We start from the raw sequence: 21,713 nt of genomic DNA, 5'->3' as shown, positions 1-21,713 counted from the left end.
CGGGACACATCAAGACGGCTGTGCTCAGGCACAGAGCAAGTGCTCGGAAATGGAAGACACGCCGGCTTTCTGCTTTGTTAAGGTTGTCAGAAGAGCATTCAGTGAGGAATAGGAGGTAATTCAGAGCCAAGGAGAACACAGCATTCTCAGTGTGCATTAAGGTTGAGAATGAAAAGAACAAGCGAGACAGTTCGGCTGCATTGCCAATGCCGTTACCATTGGCCAGGTGTATTGCTATTTAAATTAAAATTAATTACGACCAAACAAAATTAAGAATTCCCTTTCTCAGGTGCACTAGCCACGTTTCAAGTGCTCAGTATCCGCATGTGGCTGGTGGCTGTGGGACTGGGCAGTACACGGAACACTTAGAGCAGAAAGGTTGTTTTTGTTTTTTAAGTTTATTTTGAGAGAGAGAGAAAGAACAAGCAGGGGAGGGGCAGAGAGAGAGAGAGAGAGAGAGAGAGAGAGAGAGAGAGAATATCCCAAGCTGGCTCCACAGTGTCGGTGTAGAGCCCAACTTGGGGCCCAATCGCAGGAACCGTGAGATCATGACTGGAGCCAAAATCGAGAGCCAGAGGCTGAATAGATTGAGCCACCCAGGCACCCCGTGGCAGAAAGTTCTGGATAGTGCTGGTTTATAAATTTTTTTTTTCAACGTTTATTTATTTTTGGGACAGAGAGAGACAGAGCATGAATGGGGGAGGGGCAGAGAGAGAGGGAGACACAGAATCGGAAACAGGCTCCAGGCTCTGAGCCATCAGCCCAGAGCCCGACGCGGGGCTCGAACTCACAGACCGCGAGATCGTGACCTGGCTGAAGTCGGACGCTTAACCGACTGCGCCACCCAGGCGCCCCTGGATAGTGCTGGTTTAGAGCAACAAATTAAGTCTTAAAGGGCTAGACAAAGATCGACAGGCAACATGAGAAAAAGGAAAAAATCAACCCTTGGAGGGTTTGTGTGTCAAAACAAGTGTGGGTGCTTAAATCTAACTCAGAATTAGCAACGGACAGCCAGGGAGGCCCACTTCTTTGTCCTTTCCCTGGTCAAACACTGGAGCGCTAAGGGGGAGGGATTCAAGAACGAAAACTCCACCCACTGTCTGATGGGTGAGGAGATCATGCGGTTCTAGCATCCCAGGCAAAATATCGGCTACGGGCTCTGATGGGAGAGAGGCTTGTCCTTGGGCAGACACGGTTGTTCCGACGGGCAGAGGGGAGACCCTTGTGAAGGTAGAACCTTGAGAAGGGGGGCCGTGGGATCACGGGCCCTGCTGCACCCCATCTTTGTGAGGAGACACCCAGAAATGGCAGTGGCAGCCGGGCCTTCTCGAACCCCGTGTGATGGAGGTCTTTGCTGTCCCACGCCAGGCCCTCAGGTGGGAGTGTGGGTCCACTTCCCCATCTGGCTTTCCTTGACGTAGCATTTTCAGACCTTATTCCTGGGTCTTACTGCCCCGAAGAGCCCGCTTCTCATGCTCTCAGGAAGGCAGGGTGCGTGTGTGAGGCCCAAGTTCTAAGGGGACCCAGAAAGTGTCTCTTGGGGTTTCCGGGGCGTTTCCCTGGAGATCTGGGGAAGCTGGCAAGGGTGCTGTTTGCAGAGCTAGTGCTGATTGCTGGCCGCCGGTCGGAGGCAGCTGTCTTGCCCGGGGGAGAAACTTCAGAGACAAGAAGAGGACTTTTCTCAGTTAGTCACTAACAGCTCTGGGTGTGAGGGTGTGAAGAACTGGGCCCCAGCCAGCTCTGATTCCCCGCTGACGTCCGGAAATGGTCTTCCTCTGATAGCTTTTACTGTGATTTGTCTAGGGAACATGTTTTCATGTGTATTAGAAAGCAGTCTCTGTGTCGCCCTCAGAAATCAAGGGAGCAGCCTGTAACTTTAAGAAATAAAAATCAGGGGGCGCCTGGGTGGCGCAGTCGGTTAAGCGTCCGACTTCAGCCAGGTCACGATCTCACGGTCCGGGAGTTCGAGCCCCACGTCGGGCTCTGGGCTGACAGCTCAGAGCCTGGAGCCTGTTTCCGATTCTGTGTCTCCCTCTCTCTCTGCCCCTCCCCCGTTCATGCTCTGTCTCTCTCTGTCCCAAAAATAAATAAACATTGAAAAAAAAAAAAAAAAGAAATAAAAATCAGTAATTCGATCAGATATTATCTGCTGGGCATCTATCTCCAAGAGATAAAACGCTCTCATAGGCATGATAGAATTTACTTGAATCTTTGGGACCGCCTGGCTGGTGGTTTCCAGTGTGCCAGTCAGAGAACTGGAGCTTAGAGTTCCACGCCTTGTCCGAAGCCTGCCCCAGCCTCGGTGATCAACGCACATTGTCAGTGTGCGTCCTCTGGGAGCAGATGCTAAGGCAGAGGTAGGAGTGCAAGGGACGTGTTAGGTGTGGGGACAAGGCCTGGGGAGGAGCAAGGGGGAGGGAGCAAGACTGGGCAGAGAGAGCCTCAGACTGTGCTGTTGACCTGATTAAGATGTCCACCAACTTAACAGGACGCCGCCCCCCCCCCCCCCCCCCCCCCGCCCCGCAACCGTGATCGTCATAATCAGTCACTGGCTGCTGCCCCTTGGGTGGAGTGTGGCCTCGTCTTGATTTCTGTGGCCTTCCTGAAGGGGCTGCCGGTGGGGACTGCCGGCTGACTTGCAGCTGAATGGCACGAGGTGGCACAGGGGATGCACGCCTCCATGGTGGCCACGGAACCCATCATTTGTGGATTGCTGTGTTAGGAAGGCAGGAGATGTACTCCTTGGCCAGCAGTTGTGGCTGGGGATTATCTGTGCCTTATTGCACTGGGTCAGCATGGGGGACATTAGAAATCTGGCCTGAAGCAGACTCCAGAGCATTCTAGCCGCCAACTTTCACACAGGGCGCCTCTTCCTGACTTCAGAGAAGTCACAGGTGAGGGATGGAGGAGAGAGAGACCCCCCCTGCCATTGCCTTGAGCCATCGGGCAGCCGATGAGCTCCCGACCAGAGGGAGCAGCAGCACTTCCTTCCTGGGACTTCACAAACCCCAAACCATCAAGCCAAGTGGGTTGGTGACCAACCAAAGCAGAAGAAAGTGTTTTATCAGGACCTTCCTTTTTGACAGAACCTGGGAAAGTGAATCCAAGATTGGGAAAGATCTGGAGTCTTTGAAACTACAGCCTCACTGGGTCCCCAGTTTGTGCTTTGTGGGGGAACGTTAGAAGGGACTCATGCCGTGAGTTTCAGTTCCCAGCAGAAACAAAATGGTGGCCGCAGCTATGCACTTACTGAGTCCTGAGCAGGTGTTGAGTGCTGTTCCATGTGCTTTATGTCCTCTAGCTCGTTGAATGTCCCCAAGTGTCGGCTGGTTGTCATTCTAGCCCCAAACATGAAGGAGAAAACAAACACAGGTGTTGCTTGCCCAGGTCACCTGGCCAAAGTGGTCGACTTGGGAGTGTGCTTATGCCTCTCACAGAGTCAGGAGTCTAAGTTTGGGGCTTCAAGGCATCCAAGCATCTGTCTCGTAAGGTTCTTTCCTCCCTGGCTTTTCTGGAAAAGTTTTGGAATTATAGCAGTGGTAACTTCCCTGTGACATCCTTTGGGGTACTTATTCATGATCCACTGGGCACAGGTGGAGGGATTCTGGGGGTTCTGTTTTCCAGAGATGCTTGATCACTGGGTAAACAGGGACCCAGTGATTCTGCCAGGGACATTTGTAGGCCTGCTCTCACCCCAAGTCTGTGTGAAGGTAAGAAGTGTCCTAGGAAAGATGGCACATTCTGGACTATTCCGTGTCTTCATCCTAATCTCCCTGGGCTGAGTTTGTTACCTTCTATCTCCATTTAAGCAGCTTAGTTTGGAGAGGAGCTAGGGAAGGTAACCATGGCAGCCAGCATTTAGGACTCAGCCCTGGATTTATAACTTTATTGAGGAAACCCACACTGACTTTCCGCACGAGTGGCCGACACGCGAGACAGGATGACTTGTGTCCCCCAGAACCTGAAGATAACAAACACAAAGCCAACCTTCTCCATTTCCGCACGTCCCTTGGTACGTTGAAGCCCAGGTGGCCTCTCCTGCCCTGTCCTGGATGCGTGGTGTTCCAGTGCTGCGGGGTGCACACCCCCTGGAGCGAAACTGGCATGGTGCAGGGTCTTCTAAAGGCGGGACTTCACCTCTTACCCACCAGGATGGCGCCTCCAGAGCGAATGTCCCAGGCACAGGGAGCGGGGTTCTTCCTGGCTCTGCCTTCATTGTGGCCCCTGATTCCCCAGCAACAGCCAAACCCATGGTTTCCAGGCCATGAAAGGGGGGGCTTCTGAGATGCCCAAGTACCTGGTGGCCACGAGGGTGGGCTTCAAGGTCAGCCCTGCCCCGGTTGGCTATTTTAGCCTCGGAGACGTTTGTAGGACCGTCAGTCCCTTCAGGTGTTTGAGTCCTTGTTCAGCTCTTTGGAAAAGAGTAATAATAAAGCGTTTCTCTCACCACGTTGTTGAGTGCATTAAATGAGATGATCGCTGCAAAGCCTGGAACATAGCCTCCAGCACAAAGGAAACCCTGGGTAAATACTAGTACTTACCCTATTGTTACTTTGTAGGACACCCTCCATCAACACTGGTAGTTACTCTTTTTGTTACTTTGATTTGACTTGTGGAACTAATGGTCATCTTTATCCTGACTTTAGATGTTCAAAGAGTTTGCTTTTGGTACATTTGTTGAATCCTTTGTTCATTTCTCATGATCTGAGTGTCAATTCTCAATACAGAAATGAATGAGATAGTCTTGTGTTAAGACGCACCCCTCATTATGTGTGGTCTCTAAAATTGTGGTCATGCTCTACGTAAATCTGCGTTTCTGTGTATTCATTGACATGCTGTCTGCTTCCAGAAAGGCCCTGAGATGGCTCCTTTTCTTGGAGACCCGTGGGATTGTCCATCCCAGGGCTCTGCAGGCTGCTTTCTTCTCTCAGCAGGTGGGAGGCCGCCCCTGGTTGGGGAGCTCTGGCCCCCATCCTGGGCTCCACATAAGTCTGGGAGGGGGTGGTGAGAATTTTAGCAAAAAGTAAAAGTATTGTTCTTGGAGAAGAAAATCATCGCAAGAAACTACCAGGAAGACCTCACGCACGGCTTTTACTCATCTCCGTGATGTCTGTGGCTTTCCTCTCTTGGATTTTAATGTGTCCTTGACGCTCTTAGGTGGGGAAGGAGAACATTGGCCCTTTCACCATGCTTCCTTCTCCAGCTGCTGCTTCTCAGTGCATCTGCCAAGACCCGAGGCCCCGGCCAGGGCAGGGCGGCAGGCTCTGAGGGCCCTCCACTTCCTGCCAGGGCGACCAGCAGACTGATGCCTCTCCAAGGGCGGGGCGGGGGGGACCCTGCCTGTGTTTCTGCTCTTCCCCAGTTGGGCATGAACTCACCTGTTTCATTCTCAGACTTAGCATTTTCTGAGCTGGATTATTGCCAGCCTTTTATGAGTACTCTCTATGTGCCAAGGGTGCTGTGCTCATGGTTACTCTGTTGCAGTGGGAGCTGCGGCTGAGGTGCAGAAGCCAGATCCGAGGTTATCCAGCAAGCAGATGGCAGGCTTGTGATTTGAACCCAGGTGGGCCTGACTCAATGCTTGTCTGTCTGGCTGTTCCCAGGGTCGGGCTTGCTGCTGTCCCCTCCCTCACCGAGTCCCTGTCCAAGGTATCCATTTCCAAAGGAGGAAGAAAAAGTGCCCTGATGCTTTTTCTGGGAGCGTTTCTGTCTGCTCTTGGCCTTGGCAGGTGAAAACTCCTACCCCATTCTCAAAAGTCAGGCCATCCTGGATGCACCCCGCCCCCAACACTTGCCATTTTTTTTTTTTTTGTGCCTCCCTGCTGCACTGGGAAGGGGACTGTGTGTTTTTATTATCTTTTTTTTTGTTCTTTTTAACTAAAAAATTTTAAATGTCAATTTGTTTTGAGAAAGAGGGCGAGCACAAGCAGGTGATGGGCAAAAGAGAGGGAGGGAGGGAGAGAGAGAGAGAGAGAGAATCTAAAGAAGTTTCCACACTGACAGTGCAGAGCCCAGCATGGGGCTTAAGCCCCTGAACCATAAGATCATGACCTGAGCTGAAACCAAGAGTCGGTTGCTCAACCAACTGAGCCACCCCGGAGCCCCTGTACTATCTTTTAAAGATGAGGGAGGGCCGGGGTGGTCAGGGGGCTTTGCCCGAGGTCACAGAGCTAGAGAGGAGACGCCACATTCTTCGGGGCCGAATCTGCCACCCCACCCTGCCTTTCCCATATCAGGGCCCTCAGTAAACGTGTGTGGCCCTGGGTGGCCATAAGGTCCCTTCAGAAGTAGCGTGTCCTGCCTTGATGCTGTATCTCTTTTCTGCTTCCACAGTGTTGCTGGTCGCAAATCACCCTAAAACTCAGTGGTTTAAACCACTGAGTCTGTAGTTGGCGGTTTTGGCGGGGTTCAGCGGGATGGTTCTTCTCTCGCTGGGCTCCCTCACGCGTCTGCTCTCAGCTTCTGGGCAGGCAGGCGGGCCGGCTGGTCTAGGATGGCTTCAGGTGAGACGGCCCATCTCCGTGTGTCTTTCGTGCTCCCGCAGCCTGGGCTTGTACATGCGCTGGGCAAGGTGCCGAGGGAGGAATCAGAGGCACGCGCGGTCTCTTGAAGCCCGAGCTGGGAAGTCAGACCACCCCCTCGGTCACATGGTGTTGGCCGAGGCAAGTTCCGGGGCCTGCCCGCATTCAAGAGGGGGAGACAGACTCCACCTCCTGATGGGAGACGCTGCGAGGTACCAGGAAGAAAGGCGTGGATACGGGAGGGATGACGAACTGTGACTACTTTTGCAGTCCACTGCTAGTGGCGAAAGTGTCCCAGCCACTCCTGGATTTCTGTGACCTCAGCTAAGGGTCCAAATGAATTCCAGGTTCTGAGGAGCTCCTGGGAGTTCTGCCAAGAGGGGGAGCGGGGGTGAGTTGGGTGCGAGGGTGTTTGGCCTATGTCGAACATTCTTATGTTTCACTGAACACCTACTTTGTACCAAGCGCGGTGCTAGGTACATTTTTTATTAAAAAATATATTTTTTTTAAAGTTTGTTTATTTTTGAGACAGAGCGCGAGCGGGGGAGGGGCAGAGAGAGAGGGAGACACAGAATGTGAAGCAGGCTCCAGGCTCCAAGCGGTCAGCACAGAGCCCGACATGGGGCTCGAATACACAGACCGCGAGATCATGACCTGAGCCGAAGTCGGACGCTTAACCGACCGAGCCACCCAGGCGCCCCTTTTGTGCCAGGTCCTTTATAAACGTTGTCTTCCACCTTGCAAGCACCCTTACTAGGTATGTTTTTTATCTTTTCCCATTTTACGGAGGAAGAAGACCGAGGCCGGAGTAGTTAAGAAACTTGCCTGAGGTCACGTAGCTTATCAGTGGTTGCGGCAGAACTCGAACCCTGTGCTTCTTGCCAAATTACCACCCTGAGTAATTTGCCCTCAAAGCCTAGAATTCTAGTGGAACTATTAGTTTCAACCCCCTGAAAAGCAATTAGTATCCAGTGTTTTGAGCTGGAGCCTCAGTTTCTCCAAACATAAAAGGAGGAGCTTCCGAAGCCTTTCGGGTCCCCAGCTCCAGTTGGCAAGCACTGGCCCCAGAGTCTCCTCTCTCTGGGGGGGAAGGGTTCCATGCGGTCAGAGGTGGCTCCCTGGCCCCAAACAGCCCCCTGTGTGTTCAGATCTCAGCTGTTTTTTGCCCAGTAAGGGACGGGGAGGGACTCCTTGGGTGGTCCTGTGGGACACGCAATGAACGCATTCCACGCCTGTCACTGACACGTGTCTCTGGGGAAGCTTTGGCTTTGGCTTCAAATGCGTGAGCGCAAACCTAATGCGTTTAAGGTTTTCCATTCCCAGTTGTTGTCCTCCCGGCTGTGATTTCGCCCTGGGGAATCACTGCTGAGGTCTTTGTGGGTAGGGAGGGAGCCTTCCCCAGGGAGGCAGCTCGGTCCTCTTCTGTTGCCTGCTGGCCAGGGAGTTTACCTGCCGTCTGCGAGGGAGGGCTTCAGAACCAGGGGGGTGGCTGTGTTGGAGAGGCGGAGTTTGGAGGACTGGCCACGGATGCCCCGGGTTTAAATCCCAGCTTACCAGCAGCGTAACCTCCGTCTCTGAGTAAAGCGCACACGGGAAGCTGCCCGACAGGGTTGCCTTGAGCAAGAAATCAGACAACCCGTGAGCTTAACCTGTGTTGGCAGGTGGACAGATGGGCCCACATTTCCAGACAGGTGTGTGAACTACTCATTAAGAGAGGCAAATCTGGGGGCGCCCGGGTGGCTCAGTCAGCTGAGTGTCCGACTCTTGATTTCGGCTCAGGTTACGACCCCAGGGTCGTGGGATTGAGCCCCGTGTCAGGCTCTGCGTTGGGGGTGGAGCCTGCCTGGGATTCTTCCTCTCTCCCTCTCTCTCTCTGCCCCGCCCCCTCTCATGCTCTCTCCGTCTCTAAAATAAAAAAAAAGATAGGTGTTGATGATTTCTTCTTAAAAAAAAAAAAAAAAAGCAAACCTCTGGGCATCACTCTGCCAGCCACATAACGCGTTTTAGAAAAGCGAGGACGTGATTGACATTCAGCTTGGTGGGGAGGAGAGAGGGCTTCTTTCTGTTTTAAACCCCTGTTCTTTGGCATGACAGAAGCTCCAAATCAAAGTGTTAACCCGCGAACCACCCAAAGAGCCTCGTGAGGGCTTTTCTTGGGCAAGATCACACTGTGGTGGCTGGCTGCAGACTGGTCGCCCTGCGCTTTCTGGGTCCCTTTTCCTCCTTTCTGGCTGATGTGGGGGTGGGCAGAATAGGGGGGTGGGCAGTGCGCTCGACCGCCGGGGTGCGTGCTATACCCGGCTAGCCCAGATCCTGCGCCCTCCAAGTGCCTGATACACCCTGATTGTCCTCGTCATTAGAAATCTAAAGTAACGAGTTAAGGAGAGGAGTCTAAAATGTCCTTGAAGTTTGAGCGCATCTTTAGGGGTGGGATAGGAGCAGGGTTCCTTTCTCAAGAGTCATCCATTCGTACTGGCCGCAGATGGAGTGCGATTATTTGTCGTCCACGTAGGGGGTTGTATAGCGTGTTAGCCTCCGCATCGCCGGGAGGGCCGGTCAAGACGCGCGTTTTGATTTGGGGGGCTGAGGCCTGAGGTCCTGCTTTTCCATCAAGCTCCCGGGCATTCCCCCTGCTTTCCCTGCTGCTGGTCTGAGGACCACACGTGAAGTAGCAAGCAAGGGTGAGAATCGGCCTGATGGCTTGTTGATGGGAGCCTGTTGGCGGGGACACCTGGGCCCTTTCCTGTGGCAACCGTACAAAGGAAGCAGCCATCTCAGTGTCGTGTCGAAGGTACCAGGGAAGATTGTGGGGGCTCTGGGAAGGACGGGCTGTCTCTTTATAACGCAGAGAATAACAGACGAGAAGAGGCGGATGGCGTCTGTGCGGTGGCTTGTCCTGAACTCTGGGCGGTCGCACGCTCTGTCTCCCAGGATCGGCCTGGCACACAGCCAGCTGAACTGGCTTCAGAAGAGACCGGCTCATGGGCTGGCCTACGGCAGCGGTCTTGCTGCTGGGCAGCCCCAGAGCAACGCCAGGCTGGGGAGGAAGCCACAGCGTTCTGTAAACACAGAGATACAAGCCGGGGCTCCGCCGCGCTGCCCCCGGGAGCGCATGTGTGTGTGCACACGCCCCCTTATCTCCTGCTTCGTTTCCCATTGCAAAGGACTTGGAAAAACCTTCTCGTCTGACCGGCTGATGGGGGACTTGGAACCAAAGGGTTGTTATCAGTGCTCGATCAGCCGTCGCTAGAACGGCTGTGTACCGTGGGTTTGGAAGGGGAAAAAACTCATCCAGCGGACCCTTTCTCCACCTTAGACTCGGATACGAACTTTGTCCCTCTCAGTCTCCGCTCTGGGCTGGAAGCACCGGCGCCTGGGATTTCGGCTCTCCGGGGTCCCTTCCTTCCCGGGATAACCCGTGACCCTGGGTCTGTGACTTCGGCCCAGTGGCACTGTCTGACAGGGGGGATGCGGTGGAGAAACAGCTTGCTCCTTGCAGCCGTGTCCCTTCCTTGCTGTGTGAATACTTCTCCCCTTTGTCTAATTTTCGTGGTTTTTAATCAAATGAATTGCAAGTGGCATTTATTCGCCGAGCTAATGTAAATTTGGAGTTTGTGGGAACTTGTGGGCCCAGCCCTGTGCCGCTGGGGTTTTCGAGTGCAGGAGGCGTTTTATGTTCCCAGGCTTCTACGACCTGACACGTGGAAAGGCGGAGGACGGTTCGGCAGTTTAGACCCGTCAAACTGCTAATTCTTCTCACCTGTGAAAACATAACGGGCCTTATCGCGAGCAACCCTCTGCTGGCCCCGGTGGCTCTGAGGCTCAGCCCCAGAAGCCAGGGGGGAAGCCGGTCCCTTAATGTGGCTTTCTTCTCGCCGGGGTTGCGTTTTATGTGTCATCCTGCGTTTGAGCTGGAGCCGCCAGGAGCCGGCCCAGCCGCCCGCCCTGCGAGGGAAAGTGCTCGCTGAGATTTCTGGAGGCTGGGGGTGCAGCCCTGCTTCAGCCTGGGGATTCTGCAGCTGGGGCCCCCCGTGGTGAGGCTGCAGGAGTAGGGAGCAGCCGGCGAGCTTCCCCGGGTGCTGCCGAGGGGCCCTGGGGAAGCTCGGGGATCTGTTCCTCTCACCCCCCGCCCCCCGCCCGGGATCAAGCACCAACTCTCAAGACCACCTGGCAGGAAATGCTCCAGTGAGGGTGGGTCTTCCTGGCTCTGTGTGTCCCCAGAGATCCTTGGTGACCCTTTGTGTCGTCAATGTGTGGGCGTTGAGGGATTGGACTCAGGGCGCTGGGAATTAAGACAGGACCCACATTCTTGCCGGCTCAGTCAGTAGAGCGTGCGACTCTAGATCTCAGGGTCGTGAGTTCGAGCCCCACGTTGAGTGTGGAGCCTACAAAGACAGGACCCACGTCCCTTCCCGTGAACCTGATACCGTGTCTCTGGGCCGGATTAGTATGGGTGTCCAGCCTTTGCTGAGGGTCCATCTGAAGGTCCCAGACTTTTGTTATCTGATGTATAGATCTCCACTCCTTTCAGCTGGGGTGCTGGGGAGGGAACAGCATCACTCTGCTGCCAGGGCAGGGGTGGATATCATGACCCCAAGGTGAAGGTGGCTTTCAGGACAAAGTGAGGGGAGCCTGGGCCACATCTCCAGGGAGGCTCTCTGGGGTCATTCTAACCTCTGCTAGGCTGCTTTTCCACAGACACACGAGGGGTAACTCTTTCTGTCGCAGGGTTAGGGGGCACAGTACACTTCACGATGTGCCTGGAACCTTTCCAGGTGAACGGCATCTCCTTTCTAGGCTGCTAGACGTAAGGAGCAGGTCATGTTCTCCAAGCAGTGGCTTGGGATTTTCTACTTTTTGGACATCGGTGTAGGTCTTGTTCAGGGTCTCACCTTACAAGTCCTCTTCCAAATGGCTTGTGGCTCAGCACAGCCTGCCTGATTGGTGCCGCTAAGTATTCTAAACACTGCTCTTGACCACTCTGGAAACAGTGCATACAAATGCAGGGCAGAATCGTTTCTGTGACATCTGTAGGGAGCTTGTTGCTAGTCTGCCCCCCCCCCCCCCGATGTCCTACGTCCACACAGCCCTGAATATGTCTCGTCTGTCTTCTTAGCATGGCTTGCTCTTTTCCTCCCGTGGGAGGGGCCCTGCAGGGGCCATCCTCCCCCACCCCACTGACCCCGGCAGTTTCCGGTTCAAGATAAAGGATGTAGAGCTTCCTTCTTGCCCTTATTCACATGTGAACTATTCTGTCTCTGGTTTGCCTTGGGACAGAGGATGTGGTTTATAATTCGACACTCCTGCTGTTTCTTTCCTTTTGCCCCCTAAGTACGTATGTTTTGTGGGGGGGGGGGAGGGGAAGAGGGGGGCACAGAAGAGAAATGGCATCTCTAAATTTCCTGCTTTTTATTTATTTATTTTTTTACTAAAGCATCCCACACATCCAGGAAAGTACCCATGTCCTATACATGCAATTCAATGAATTATCATAAATCTGAGTAGACACTACTCAGGTTGGAAATAGAACATGATAAGCACCCCTGGAAAGCCCCCTCTCCCTAGCTACACCAGCCCCCTTGCTCCTCTCCAGAAGTAACCCATAGCATGACCTCTAGCACCAGTTAAATTTCACCTGCTCCGAACTTCAGATAAGCGGTCTCAGTGAGTACCGTTGGCCCTCCTGTCTTTTGCCCGGTGTTGTACTTGTGAGATTTACCTGCGGAGCTGTGGTTGGCCAGCGCTTGGCATTTTCAGCGCTTTCGGTTTTGCCTTCTAGTAGGTGTGAAGTGGCCTCTCACTTGGGTTTCTCTGACAACTAATGCAGTTGAAGATCTTGTCTATGTTCATTCGCCATTTGGTTATCTCCTTTCGTCAAGTATCTGGCCCACTATTCTATTGGTCTGTATTTTTTTTTTTTTTTTTTATTGATTTGTAGGAGTTCTTCATAGATTGTGGATAGGAACTCTTTGCTTGGATGTGTTCCCAGCCAGTCTTAAGCTTTAAATGTGCCTGGAGAGGGGCGCTTGGGTGGCTCGGTTGGTTAAGCCTCTGACTCTTGATTTTGGCTCAGGCCACGATCTCACAGTTCATGAGATCGAGCCCTGTGTCGGGCTCTGTGCTGTCAGTGTGGAGCCTACTTGGGATTCTCTCTCTCCCTCTGCCCCTCCCCCACTCATGCTCGTTCTTTCTCTCTCTCTCTCTCTCTCTCTTTCTCTCTCTCTCAAAATAAATAAACATTTAAAAATAATGTGCCTGGAGAAAATCTAACAGGCTCACTGTTGGAGGCCCTCCCCCTTGGGCCCCCTAGAGCATTCAGGCAGCCCACCCACCACTGGGTGAGGATTTAAGCATTGGCCTCCTCTTTGCCGGTACTGGGTTGTGACAGAATGTCCTTTCTTCTTGATGTGCAGGGTCCTTGTGGGCGCACCAAAGGCAGAGTCCAAGTACAGCACTTCAGTGAAGTCCCCGGGGCTGTGTTTAAGTGCCGCGTCCACACCAACCCTGACCGGAGATGCACCGAATTAGACATGGCTCGAGGTGGGTGGATATCACTGCCAAGGTGGAAATGGGTTCCGTGCCCTCCCACTTCCTCTTTTTCTTCTCAGGGTGGCCTCATCATTCATCCCCTCTCCCTTCCTTCCTCCTTCCCTTCCTCCTCCCTTCCTTCCTCCCTCCCTCCCTCTCTCCTTCCCTCCCTCTCTCCTTCCCTCCCTTCCTCCTTCCTCCCTCCCTCCCTTCCTCCCTTCTTCCTCCCTCCCTTCCTGTCTTCCTCTCTTCCTTCCTTCCTCCCTCCCTCCTTTATTCCTCCCTCCCTCCTTCCCTCCCTCTCTTCCTCCCTCCCCTCCCTTCCATCTATCCATCCATCCATCCATCCATCATATGCTAGGTACCTGTTACTCATTAATCACTGAGACATACTGGTGAACAAAACAAAGATCTTGCCATCCTCGACCTTACAAATTAGTGGGCCAAGAGACATTAAAATCAGTAGTTGAGTGCAAGAATACCAGAGGGGAGGTGGGTAGTTGATCTACACCTGGTTGGAAGGATTCACGGTAGTTAGCCGGGCAGGTATGGGAGGCAGAACATCCAAGCAGAGGAAGCATGTGCCATTTTAAAGCTCCGAGTGAGGGCAGTGCAGCTGGAGTGGTGGGCGGGAGTGGAAGTGGAGGGGGTTGGCAGGGTGGGCTGGGGCTGGCTCACACAGGGCCCAGTAGGCTGGAGTAAAGTGTTAAGATTTCATGCTGTGCATGAGGGGGGAGGCCATTAAAATTTATCGCAGGTTTTATATTTTAAGTAAGGAAAGATGTGATAGACTTCAAAGCTCACCTTGTAGTCCAGTGGAAAATACATGATCCATCATCTTTGGAATCAGGTGACTCTGCCTGGGTTCAGAGCCTAGCTCTGCTAGTTACTAGTTGGGACTTACTACGAAAGTCCCGCAGCCTCTTTGGCCTCAGTTTCCTTGCCTGTAAAGTCAGGACTAAGATACCTACCTTACCTGACTACCTTGAGAAGGACAAATGAGATAATAGAGGTGACACATATATCTGTACATAGTGAGAGCTATTTCATTATAATCCCTTCGTGTCCTCACTTTCTCCAAAGTTCTTTCCCATCTAGAGCTTCTAATTTTTTTTTTTTAATGAAGAATTGTCATGATATTCGTTAGCTGAAAAGGAGAGCTGTCCATCGTGCCATTGTGTTCTTTAGTGCCGCTCAAAATGTCCGGTTTGCAAACTGCTTATTACTGGTACGTAACAGATGAAGGAGCTAGCTTCAGAACACAAATCACTGCACCACTTCCCTCCTCGAGGAAGTCTTGCGATGAAAAAAGTATTGGCTGAATCAAACGGCATGCATCGCGCTGGAGTTGATTTCCATTTTGTTCCAAGTTCCTTATTTCCTCACTGGCAGGTGACCAGCACTTGGACTGTAGACCACCCTTTGAAAAGCAGCCAACGGAACATCATTTCTCAAAGCAAGTCTGGCTTTTCTCTTTTTCATCCAGGGAAGAATCGGGGCATGTCGTGTGGAAAGACCTGCCGGGAAGACAGGGATGACGAGTGGATGGGGGTGAGCCTGGCCCGGCAGCCCAAGGCTGATGGCCGCGTGCTGGTAAGTGCCGTGGGGAGGGGGCGGCACTCTGAGGGTGAATGACTTCTAGGTGCCTTAGGAAGGCTGGGCGGCACGGTGACAGGGGCATGGCCTTGAGGTTGTTGCCCGTTCTGGACTACTGCTTGAACAGATGACTGATCTTTTTATTTTTTTCCATCTGTCAGATGTTCAGTGCCCGTCCCGGGGTGCGGAGATATGGCTGTTGAAACGCGATCGTGTTTGTTGCATAAGTATTTTTGTGAATGTGTGTCTTTTAAGTTGAGGTATAGTGAGCATAACATGCACAGAACTTAAGATTGTAGTTTTATTTTTGACAAAGGTACACTCCTGTGTGACGCCCTGACCCCCATCGAGTTATGGACTATCTCTGTCATCCCAGAAAGTTCTCTTATGTTCCTTACGAGTCAGTTCCTCCCACCCCAAGGCAACCGCTCTTATGATCAGTACTACCATGGATTCCTTTCGATTTTTCTAGATCTTCGTATAAATGGAAAGCTACCTGTGTGCTCTTTTGTCTAAGACTTCTTTCACTCAGAATACTTCTGAGATTAACTTGTGTGTATCAGCAGTTTATTCCTATTTATTCCTACATAGTATTACACGTTAGGAAACCCATGTTATTTTTGGCGCTCTACAGTTGACCTTTGAACAACATGGGTTGGGACTGCATGGGTCCACTTATTCGTGGATTGTTTACAGCACTCTAAGTGTATTTTCTGTTCCGTGTGATTTTCTTAATGTTTTCTTTCCTTTAGTTTATTGTAAGAAGAGAGTAGTACATATAAGACACAAAATCTGTGTTAACCTCTTTTGATGTTCTTGGTCAACTGTTAGGTCAACGAATAGGTCAACTATTCGTTAAGTTGTCGGGGAGTCAAAAGTTATATGCAGATTTTCAACTGCATGAGAGGGTCGGTGCCCCTAACCCCCACTGTCATTCAAGGGTCAACTATATTTGGCTTCCAAAGTGCATGTGGCCTTCTCAGGTCTGTTAGGTGCGTCGAGGAGGCGCAAAGAAAAGTCTTTGTCCTGGAGGCTTTTCGAGAGCTACGCCGTCCAGTGAGGTAGTTGCCAGCCACGTGGAGTCCGTGCATTTTAAGCCAATCTAATCAAAAATTCAGTCCTCTGTACTAGCCACATTTCAAGTGATAAGTAACAGCACGTGGCTACTGGCTACTGTGTTGGACAGCACACAGAGGAAACCCTTCCGTCACCACAGAGACTTGTACTGGACTCCACGAGACAGGCATTTGTAACTGCCTCAGAAGTTTTGTCCACTTTTTCCTTTCTCTTTTACTCTTTCCTATGGAGGTATGACCCTACATACCGACGCACACAACTTGATGCGGACGGCTTGGTGGCCTTTTCACACACATGCTTCTGCATCCCCATGGCTAAGGCCAGACTGTTCCCCTGTGCCCCTCTCCACTGAGAGAACCAGCATTCTGACTTCATAGGCCTTTTCTTTTCATTGGCTTTTCTTGGAAGCTGTGTGAAGCGTTTTCTCATAAAAGCAGAAGATCAAGGAGGGAAAACACTACCAGCTGCCATTCATTGAGGGCTTCCTCTGGGCCACGTGCTGTAAAGTTGAGGGTTTTATATATTTATATTTTATCCCAGGAGAAACAGGTTTTCCTTCAGGATCTAGGCAAAATGTTTCCTTCCCTGCCTGAGGAGCCCGCTTTTGCGTTAAACTTCTCCATGGAAGAGGCTATTTGTGTGAATTCGGCCTGCCTTCTCACCACAAAGTTAGCATCTGCCCCTGGTCGGCCCCTTGGGGGAGGGAAGAAGCAGCTGGATGCTGTCACCAGTGTGGAGGGACCTTCCTACTGGAACCACTGTCGGTCTGCACAGGGCCCCCAGCCCCTCTGTCTCTGTGTCCAGTTTACACGCTGCCCTGGACCATCTCCAGGCCTCCAGACGTAGTGGCCTGACCCTGACCAGACAACTCGGCCCCAGGACGGCTGGAATGTTGCCCGCCATCCTCTAGAAAGGAGGGAAGAAGCTGATCCATCTATAAATCAGGGTGGCCTGAGGTCAAGACTCAGCACAGAGGCGGTGGCGGTCTGGTGGAGGCACCCCACACGATGCTGCAGGGCACGTGGAGCCTAGAGCCAGAAGTTGCTCCTGTGAAAACGTTTCTTCCTCCCACAGAAAGATGAGCTCTGTGCAGCCAAGAGCTTATTTCCAGAGAGTTCTGTGTCACTGCCAATCAGAGGAGGGGGCCACCTCTGGGGACATGAACGGCAGTGAGGATCGCGGGGATGAGTTAGCAAAGGAAGCTGAGAAGGCGGAGCTGGGGCTCAGGGTGATGGTGCCACGACAGGGTAGTCTGCCGTGATAACCCAGTTCTCGTTCGTCGCACGCAGAGCTGCTTTCCTCACGTCTTACACGAGCCCGGCTTCATTCGATAAGCCAGCCTGTGGGTGCTGGGGAAAGAGGGCACCCAACAGCATCCGTTTTCCTCGTGGCTTTGTTTTTTTCACTGTGGTCAAAGACACAACTTGAAATTTACCATCTTACCCGTTTTTAAACGAGCAGCACAGTAGTGTTAGCGGTGTGCACATTGTTGGGCTACAGACCTCTCAACTTCTTCACCTTGTAAAACAAACTCTGCACTGAACGCTTACCCCCATCCCTCTCCCCCCCAGTCTCTGGCAACCACCATCCTTCTGTTTCTAAGAGTTGAACTGCTTTCGATAACAACGTGAGTGGAATCATGCAGTATTTATCTTGACGTCGGCTTCTTTCGCTTGGCACGATGTCCTCAAGTTTCATCTGTGTTGTAGCATGTGGCAGTATTTCTTTTTGCCAGGGCCGAATACTATTGTATCCACTGATGGATGTTTGGGTGGCCTGGTTGTTGTGAACAGTGTCGCTATGACCACAGGTGTGCGATGATCTCTTCAAGATCCTGTTTTCAGTGTTTTTGTATAGCTGTCCAGAGGTGGCATCACCAAACCCTATGGAAATTCTATTTTTAATTTTTTGGAGGCACCGCCACCCTGTTTTCCCGCAGCGGCCGCACCATTTTACATTCTCACCAGCAGTGCACAAGAGAAGGGTTCCACTTTCTCCACATCGTTGCCGACAGGTTTTTTTAAGAGTGGCCATCCTATGGGTGCAAGATGGTATCTCGTGGTGGGTTTGATTTGAATTTCCCTAGGAATTGGTGATACCGAGCATCTCTTCACGTGCTTCCTGGCTATTTGTATGTCCTCTTTGGAGAAATGTCTGTTTGACTCCTTTGCCCGTGTTTAAGTTGGATTGTTTGTTGTTGTTGAGTTGTCCCGGTGGCTTTTTGCACCTGTGGCGTCTTGCTAGGAAAGGCTTGTCCTGAGTCTCCTCTGTTCCCAGCCCCCTCCGTCCTCCCAGTTTAGACTCTGCTTCCTCCTTGAGGCCTGTCATTGGCGACTGCGCTTTCTGGAATAAGCCTAGCATCTTGTGTGTCGTTCGGAACTCAGCGTTATGTTGTGACCTTTGTCAGTATAGTTTATCTTGCGTGTATGTCTCCCTTTTTATGGAAGCTGCCTGGGGAGAGACCGCATTTTTTTCACCCTTTTCACTGTCAGTTATCAGTGCCTAGAGATGGTCTCTCTAAGGAGGGGTATCTAAAAGTATGTTTGAATAATGGAAGGGCAGAGAGTCACTATTAAAACAGTTAGAAAGCAAATCAGTTGCCATCTCTTCTTGGTGGCTGAGTGGTTGATGGAAGCATGAGGCAAAATGCTATAAAACAGCCCTAGAAATGAGAGGTGACAAGGTACAAGGAGTGGTGACTTCATCCGTATTTACATTTTGGAGGCCTCGTATCCACTTGCTTTTTCTTTAAGGTGTCAAATCTACCTGTCAAGGCTTTCTGCTAGGCAGGCATTTGTTTTAAAATTAAACACAGGAAGATGGGTGTTATTCGAACACACTTTGAGCACTCAGGAGGTACCTGGGGTGTGAGCGTGGGACCTGTGTCCCCATGGAACGTAATATTGGATTCCATAGTGGCTTTGAAGAGGGGGAGGTGGGGTGAGTTTGTTTTTTTTTTAAATGGCACCAGGTGCTGACTTCCAAGTATAGAACAGATGGAGAATTTGAAAGCCGCGACAGGGTGTCAAGTGTCTCATCGACAAGTGACGTTTTCTGAGCCCTGAACCCGGCAACCAGCTCTGGTGGGCTGACTTTGGCTTAGTGTCTGCAGTCTGGGCTCATAGGTGTCGTGGTGCCTTCCTGTTTTCCTCCAGTCTTCCTGTTTTCCATCCAGATGATACCAGATGCAAACACAGCGTCGGGATTAGGGGCAAGGCCCTTCCCACGCTGTCTGCCTGCTCCCCCGTGTGCAGACGACCGTTTAAGAAATAGAGAAGAAGCAGCCTTTGTTGCCATGGCCACCCAGGCAACTCCGCATAGGCACGGGCCCTTTTCTTGGATTTGGGAGGGCACCTCAGGATGTTCAAGTCTGATGTTTTCTGCTTGTCATTAGTCTCCAAGGCTCAGACAACAAATAATTGAAGCATCCAGATTATTCCTCGTGGCAGCGGCGTTCTGGGCTCTATGCCTCGTCCTTCCTAAACATCATGGAGGCCCCTGTCTGCTCACAACTTCTCATCTGTCCACTTCTTTCAAAGCCGCGGCATACGGTGTTGCGTTTACTTCCATTGCCGTGTTTCCTGGTGGTGATGGCTAGAGAACGTCTAATGTGCTATAACACATACGGAGGAAAGTACACAGATGATTTGTGTTCACTTCGATGAATTGTCATTGGGTCGGCAGTCTCAGAAGGACTTTCCCAGCATTCCAGAAGCCCCTTCCCTGGGCCTCCCAGGCTACTCCCTCCTCCCTTGGAGCCCTTGGAGCAGGGCTGGCGGGTGGGGGGGACTTCCTTGCCGGGTGGGGTGTTCTCGGTGGCCTGGGGCCTGGCCCTGGCTGTGCAGGGTGGACCTGAGGCGTGGTAACAGCTCTGGCCATCTGTGTAAGAGGGTGGGGTGGGGACCTACGTGTCTTTGTGGCTGAGCCATCGGGAGAGGCCCAGGATCCTCCCACCCCCTCCCCCAGAAGGACGTGCTGTTTCCATACAACAAAAAAGACCTTTGTAATAAATTGCTCATTTTCTCCTTTTTATTTTTTTTTTTGGGGGGGGTAGTAAAAAACAATCCTCATAACTTGAAAGATGTCAAATTCTAAGGTTTGGGGTAATGTGAGACCATCTTCCCCTTTTTAGATCATTTGGAATCTGAGTTTGATTAGTCTTGTTGTTTCTAGAGAATGCGGTTCTTTTCCCGTTCTTCCCTGCTCTCCCTTCCTCCCTCATGGCAGAACTCATTTGGAGAGATGGATGGGGTTAGTAATCCTTTGGAGACAGTCCCTAGGAATTTTTTTTAATGTAGGGGTCAGATTGACGTGTGAGTGTATATATAATGATAATCAAGGCTAAACAGTCTTTTCTTTCTGTAATTTATATTCAGAAACAGTCTTCTTTGTTTCCCTACATGCATACTGCCTTTGACACTTTGATCTCTGACCTCACAGTGTGCCTGAATTTTAGTTTAGTTTACTGTGAAATGCAATATTTGGATTTTCTAGGAATTCTCCAAGATCACTCCTTAAACAATTTATGGCACTTAAAAAAAACAAAAACAAATGAGGAGACAGTAAACTAGACATTAAATGCAGAATGTCCTTCCTTAGAAGAGTCAGCATGCCCCATGATAAATACGCGCCCCTTTGTACGGTCCCTCCAGCCCAGAAGTACAATAAAACATGGTGAGTCCTGGAAGCCAAGGGCTTTGCTGAATCTATAAGCTAAACTGGAAGTAATTTACCAGCCAACTAGATAAGTGATTCAAGTTTGCAAGCCATCAGAACTGAGTCAGAGCTAAAAATTTAAGAAATCAACTGTTTGGTGAAATGGAGTGATTATGTGCTTTGCGATAGATTTGCACAGGTCCTTGAGAAACTATGCTGTCGGCACAAAACTGTATCAAGTGGGGAGGAATGAAGGTGGTTTGCAGTATAAGGAACAACAGGAGGTTTTCCTGTGTAGTTTAATCTCACAGGGCAAGCACCAATGTGTGGGCAGATCCACATTTCCGGTAGTTTTGCCTTTGGGCGGTGAGTGGCCTTGTCTTCAAGGGTCCTGTGGGCGGTGGATTTGAAGGAAGGAAGAGCAAAGAGGCTGGCAGGCAGTGATTTTCATCAGAAGATGATCTGAGGGATGACCAAGCCCCAAAGAGGCCCCTCTCTTCTTTGGTGACCTGGGTATTTCATTCGACCCCAGAATGGTTATCTCAGGGGTGTTGGGACCTCTGGGTAGGCCAGTAACAACAGCTACTAGATCTCCTTCGGGGTGGGTTTGACTGCTCCTCAGGCAGGAATGGGAACGTTTTTAAAAAATTTATTTATTTTTTAATTTACATCCACATTAGCATATAGTGCAACAATGATTTCAGGAGTAGATTCCTTAACACCCCTTACCCATTTAGCCCATCCCCCCTCCCGCCACCCCTCCAGCAACCCTCAGTTTGTTCTCCAGATTTAAGAGTCTCTTATGTGTTGTGCCCCTTCCTGTTTTTATATTATTTTTGCTTCCCTTCCCTTATGTTCATCTGTTTGTCTCTTAAATTCCTCATATGAGTGAAGTCATGTGATATTTGTCTTTCTCTGACTGACTAAATTCACTTAGAATAATACCCTCTAGTTCCATCCACGTAGTTGCAAATGGCGAGATTTCTTTCTTTCTTATTGGCAAGTAATACTCCATTGTATACACATACCACATATTCTTTATCCATTCATCTGTCCATGGACATTTGGGCTCTTTCCATACTTTGGCTATTGTCAATTATGCTGCTATAAACACTGGGGTGCGCGTACCCCTTTGAAAAACCGCACACCTGTATCCCTTGGATAAATGCTTAGTACTGCAATTGCTGGGTCGTAGGTAGTTCTATTTTTAATTTTTTGAGGAACCTCCATACTGTTCTCCAGAGTGGCTGCACCAGTTTGCATTCCCACCAACAGTGCGAAAGAGATCCTCTTTCTCTGCATCCTCACCAACACCTGTTGTTGCCTGAGTTGTTA

At 51.1% G+C, this 21,713-nt stretch overlaps 1 protein-coding gene across 1 annotated transcript in view; it reads left to right on the top strand.

Annotated features, from left to right (window-relative positions):
• ITGA9 (integrin subunit alpha 9) overlaps window positions 1–21,713 on the top strand; it is a 345,274-nt gene that overhangs the window by 4,429 nt on the left and 319,132 nt on the right. Inside the window, 3 exon segments of the mRNA XM_045436561.1 lie at window positions 12,935–12,984; window positions 12,987–13,061; window positions 14,536–14,642. Of these exon segments, the coding sequence (XP_045292517.1) occupies window positions 12,935–12,984; window positions 12,987–13,061; window positions 14,536–14,642 (232 nt within the window).

The sequence above is a fragment of the Leopardus geoffroyi genome, chromosome C2 (genome assembly GCF_018350155.1).
Source record: "Leopardus geoffroyi isolate Oge1 chromosome C2, O.geoffroyi_Oge1_pat1.0, whole genome shotgun sequence".
NCBI lineage: Eukaryota > Metazoa > Chordata > Mammalia > Carnivora > Felidae > Leopardus > Leopardus geoffroyi.
This window is presented reverse-complemented; position numbering and strand designations above follow the sequence as displayed.